We start from the raw sequence: 6,000 nt of genomic DNA on the forward strand, positions 1-6,000 counted from the left end.
CCCAGCATGTCTTCTCATTTCATTTTTGAGAAGGGAGAATAATAATTTAGAATAAAGATGAATTTTTGTCAAATATAGTGTTGTAAAAAGTTTGGAAAAAATGGCAATTGCAATCAACAGGGTTGTGTAAAAGAGAAAAAAAACAGGTGATGCCAGGCAAGAAAAGACTAGGAACTACAGCTCCTCCTAAATACCTGATGCAACACCACCTACTCATTTGGGAAAAGCAATCTGGCCAACTATATGAGCAAGGCTCAATCTATTCTCCTACATGTTTTCCTCGCACTTGTATTTTTGGTAGCCAGGCTGCATCCCCGAGTCGTAAGTGGTCGGTGTCATCATTTGCATCATCCACAACTACTGTTTTTCATACTACTATTCCTCTATTTCTATCTCCCTGTCAGGCATCCATCCTTGACTGTGTGACAATAAAACAGTTGTACACTCCCAGTCATGCACTTGTGCCAAACTCAACCCCAATTTGATCAAGTTGTTGTTGGTGCCGTCACTGATTTACGACTTGGTGAATCCAACCGAATTTTGAGAAATGATGGTGTGTTCTCAGCCTTGCCGGAAGATGCCATTATTTCTTACAGATAGCGGTGCCTGGTCTGTGTTCATATGTGTAGGATGACGTGGACACTCTTTCTCTTGGCATTACGCTTGAATGTGCTCTGCACCATAGAGCAACAACTATAGTCATGTACAGTACATCTTTCATAGCTCGCTGTGTAAATGTTTCGAACAGCAGCGATGCAGCCTTGCAACCAGAACCTAGCATAAAAACAAAATGAGCAAATACCGTACAGTAAGCAAATAAATAGTAAAAATACATGTAAATTACATAGCTTATTTAGATGACACTATTAAGACATGATTATTAGTATAAGGTGATCTTCCAGAAAACGAAATAAACAGCCACCCTGGTAGTTAGAAAATTATCAGCCATGGGCCTAGGGGAGGACTGACCTTATAATGTTACGTAACTGACCTGCTAGATAGTACAAATAGACGACTCTCTTTATCTACTTTTAGTGTGAAAATCTGATGTAGTTTTAAATCAAATTTGTGCAGAAATATGAAACATTTTGAAAGATTCACAAACTTTCAAGCTCCAGTGTAAAGCTAAGTGATCTACAAAAGAACCAGGGATGGACAACTATGTTTGCAGTGGACACTGCTGCAAATACTTTATCAGATCCCCCAGTGATCCAATGTTTCTATTAGCTTGCTTGACATCTAAGAATATGAAGGACTGTTCTCCTTTCTTGTATACATGGTTTAGTTACATTAATAAAAAGATATGAAAATAACCTTACTTTTTCTCCAAAGCCATGACTTGTGTACATGACCAATCTGCTCCAATGTGCTTTGCTCTGTATTACAGGTCTTGTACCTGTAAGAGAATGTATGAGATGGAATCATCTAATAAAATAATAATAAAACTGATTACAAATCCCTTTTATGAGTCTGCTCTGAACATGTAACTGAAGCCGATTCATGACAATCACGGGGAAACATGAACGGAGAAGATGACTATAATATAATAGTGAACATTAGTAAGGACATAACCTGGTGATCTAACACTGTAATCTCAGTCCCTCTTTGTGGTCTATTGTCTTAGTTTGTCAATAATTGAATTGTATTGCAGTTTGCATGGAAATATTATAAAGTATATAATACAAATAGTAATATAATTCCAATTCAATGTTACTGACAAATATTATTATTATTCTTGGCAGATGACTGTACCAGGAGCTCAGAGGGACTTTTGATATCTTCAGATTTTTCAGCAGATAATCTTGGTGTCACACCAGATACTTGTGGAGAACATCTCACTATACCAGATACACCACAAGATGTTATGAGAAAAAATCTGTCATCTGATCCTTTTCAACAGTTCCTTGTTTCTGCTTCATCAAAGACAAATATGCAAAACAAAAGTCACACAAGGGCTGTTGAAGATGAAATGGCTGACATAGGGGAGAAACCATTTCCATGTTCAGAATGTAGAAAATGTTTTACAACGAAATACCACCTTGTTGCACATCGGATGATACACACAGGAGAGAAACCATTTTCATGTTCAGAATGTGGGAAATGTTTTACAACGAAACGCCACCTCATTGCACATCAGATGATACACACAGGGCAGAAACCATTTTCATGTTCAGAATGTGGGAAATGTTTTAGTCGGAAAACATATCTTGATGTACATCTGAAAAATCACACAGGGGAGAAGCCATTTTCATGTTCAGAATGCGGAAAATGTTTTACAATGAAATCACATGTTGTTGCACATCAGAGAATTCACACAGGGGAGAAGCCATTTTCATGTTCAGAATGTGGGAAATGTTTCAATCAGAAAACAAATCTTGTTGCACATCTGAAAAATCACACAGGGGAGAAGCCATTTTCATGTTCAGAATGTGGAAAATGTTATAATACAAAATCCGCACTTTTTAAACATCAGAGAAATCACACAGGGGATAAACCATTTTCATGTTCAGAATGTGGAAAATGTTTTTCAACGAAACACCAACTCGTTGCACATCAAATAAAACACACAGGGGAGAAACCATTTTCATGTTCAGAATGTGGGAAGTGTTTTAGAGATAAATCATATCTTGTTTCACATCAGAGAATCCACACAGGGGAGAAACCATTTTCATGTTCAGAATGTGGAAAATGTTTTACAATGAAATCAAGTCTTGTTATACATCAGATAAGTCACACAGGGGAGAAACCATTTTCATGTTCAGAATGTGGAAAAAGTTTTTCAACTAAACACCGCCTCGTTACACATCAGATAATACACACAGGGGAGAAGCCATTTTCATGTTCAGAATGTGGGAAATGTTTTGCAGATAAATCAAGACTTGTTACACATCAGAAAATACACACAGGGGAGAAGCCATTTTCATGTTCTGAATGTGGGAAATGCTTTAATCGGAAAACACATCTTGTTGCACATCTGAAAACTCACACAGGATAGTAGCCATTTTCTTTTTTTTCCAAATTCAAGGTTTTTTGATTTTGTAACAGCATAATATAACAATAAACAGAAAATCAAAGTCTGGCAGAGAAAAAACAAAAAAGCGATATATAGACTTTATTACATAAAGCATCAAAGCATATGGATAAAGAAGAATAATCATAGTAAAAATATGAAACTGATGTAGTATATGGAAAGGCAAGACGCTTAAAGGAGAGTAAGGAGAAGCAAAATAAAAATCATGGGGATCCATGAGTACTCATAACTTTATAGCGTAGATTGGATTACAGTGAGGGTGTAAGGATTGGCGGGAAAGTATTCAACAATATGTTGGTGAGTGCAATGAAGGGACAAACTACACTGCTCAAAAAAATAAAGGGAACACTCAAATAACACATCCTAGATCTGAATGAATGAAATATTCTCATTGAATACTTTGTTCTGTACAAAGTTGAATGTGCGGACAACAAAATCACACAAAAATCATCAATGGAAATCAAATTTATTAACGAATGGAGGCCTGGATTTTTAGTCACCCCCAAAATTAAAGTGGAAAAACACACTACAGGCTGATCCAACTTTGATGTAATGTCCTTAAAACAAGTCAAAATGAGGCTCAGTATTGTGTGTGGCCTCCACATGCCTGTATGACCTCCCTACAACGCCTGGGCATGCTCCTGATGAGGTTGCGGTTGGTCTCCTGTGGGATCTCCTCCCAGGCCTGGACTAAAGCATCCGCCAACTCCTGGACAGTCTGTGGTGCAACGTCATGTTGGTGGATGGAGCGAGACATGATGTCCCAGATGTGCTCAATTGGATTCAGGTCTGGGGAACGGGCGGGCCAGTCCATAGCTTCAATGCCTTCATCTTGCAGGAACTGCTGACACACTCCAGCCACATGAAGTGTGGCAATGTCCTGTGTCACGAAAACACACTTGGTCAGAACTTGCAGCCCTCTGGCGCCCCCTTATCCTGCTGGTCAAACACGGTATTGACCGAGGATAAGCACGGGCGCAGCTGTTCTAATTTATGTCAACTATTGTGGCACGTGATGTGACAGGATGTATATATACCACCAGTTCCTTCCAGGAACGTATATATACCTCCGTCCAGCCACCCTCAAACCACAATAAATATTGGTATACTGCCACCACCGATTGCTTAACAGGTGGATCTGGTACCCGTTAGGTAACGTGAATTAGCGGGTGAGGAACGTGTTTGCTCGACATAGGACAAGAAGAACGAAGCTGGTAAATAATAATGATTTACTCCCGAAAGTGGGCAGTGTTTACAAAAGATATACAAGATATTATAAAAGAGACAATTTACATATATGCATAAAACAGTTATTAAAATAAAAGGGATAAGTAATAGCAAAACCTGCGCCACGAGGTGATGGTCTCAGATTCTGTGGGGGGACGGCTCCCTGGAAATTAAATGTGATTCTTCCACGCAGCGAGGAGTGCATGCGTCTGACGTCCCGGGTAAGAATGAAGTAAAATGGCCGTTCTGGTTTACCTCACATGGGGGATCGGTTTTGTGAACCCACCCAGCTGCATAAGACATAAAAATCCTTCATATTTCATATCTTGGTATGGTGGTGTCCCACATCCAAGATGGAGACATCATGTTTGCCGTCACCAATATTCATGAAGATGGATATCAAATAAGATATCTCTATGACGCTCAGTAGCTCAGAACCCATTTCCCAGGTTCCTGGTGGTCTCCCAGCCACGAAAAACCACACCATCACAATTGGAAAAGGTGAACATCTCAAAAATGTGGTCCCTGTGTTTTTGACAGTCATGGGCATTATTAAAATCGGCATTAAAAGTTTGTACAGTTAGACAATAGGATTTTGGAGGGAAAATCCAGGGTATAGCAGTATGCTTGCTGACGTTTTATGGCGGTAATAAAAATTCCTTGTTAGGGGGGAGAAAGAGTGAGTTCTATGTAGCCTCTTCCAAATGAGCAGGGGGTAGAGATTTAAGACAGCTCTCATTTTTAAAACTAGGACAAAAATACATTTTGCCTGACACCTCCCCCTTTTTAGATTGCACTATGGAGGTAGGACCTTCTGGTACTCCTCCAGGCGTATCTCTGGAGGTTCCCCTCGCCGGGACATCCCATCAGCATTGCCATGCTCGCTGCCTTTGCGGTGTTGAACGGTAAAGTCGTACTGCCGGAGGGTGAGGCTCCAGCGTAACAACCTTCCGTTGGCACCGGACATGGTGTGCAGCCAACTCAGGGGGTTGTGGTCAGTCACGGCAGTGAAGGGGCGCCCGTACCAGTAAGGCCGTAAGTGGTGCAGGGCCCATACAATGGCCAGGCACTCCTCTATGGTGGAATAGGCCACTTCCCTTGGTTCCCTGAGTTGACGTGGCTGAGTACAGCACCGAGACCAAACTCACTGGTGTCGGTCTGTACGAAGAGTGGCCGTGTGCCATCAACCTCCTTTAGCACAGGAGAGCTGCTCAGGGCAGTCTTCAAAGCCCGAAAGGCCACCTCGCATTCATTTGTCCATTTGACTGAATGGGAAGGCTACTATAGTCTTGTACACCTGCTTCTTGGTCCTGGGGGTGGGCCAGGACACGATAGCGTCCACCTTCCCAGGCTCTGGCTTCAGAGTACCCCCATCTACCCGGTGCCCCAGGTAGTGGACCTCGTTCATGCCCATCAGGCACTTTCCTGGCTTGATGGTCAAGCCCGCCTGGTGAATGCGCCCGAGCACCTGCTGCAGATGCTTGAGGTGATCCTCCCAGGTGGGGCTGAAGATGGCAATGTCATCCAGGTACGCCACTGCGTAACTCTCCAGTCCCTGGAGCAGGTGGTTGACCATTCGCCGGAAAGTGGCAGGGGCATTTTTCATGCCAAAAGGCATGACCGTGGATTCATACAATCCAAAGGGGGTGATAAAGGCGGACTTCTGGGCCCCGGGGCTCAAGGGAATCTGCCAATATCCCCGACTTAGATCCATGATTGAGAGATAGCTCGCGCTGGCTAAC

General features: G+C 42.0%; 1 protein-coding gene across 2 annotated transcripts in view; it reads left to right on the forward strand.

Moving 5' to 3' along the window:
• Positions 1-3,519, forward strand: part of LOC141270715 (uncharacterized) — a 669,979-nt gene extending 666,460 nt beyond the window's left edge. For both annotated transcript variants that reach the window (XM_073680802.1, XM_073680800.1), the window contains exon 10: positions 1,743-3,519. In XM_073680802.1, the coding sequence (XP_073536903.1) occupies positions 1,743-2,995 (1,253 nt within the window). In that variant the 3' untranslated portion in view covers positions 2,996-3,519. The remainder of the gene's footprint in view (positions 1-1,742) is intronic.
• The last annotated feature ends 2,481 nt before the right edge of the window (positions 3,520-6,000 follow it).

This window comes from Phyllobates terribilis, unplaced genomic scaffold (genome assembly GCF_046119375.1).
Source record: "Phyllobates terribilis strain yellow unplaced genomic scaffold, ASM4611937v1 Scaffold_5__5_contigs__length_657084704, whole genome shotgun sequence".
Taxonomy (NCBI): Eukaryota; Metazoa; Chordata; class Amphibia; order Anura; family Dendrobatidae; genus Phyllobates; species Phyllobates terribilis.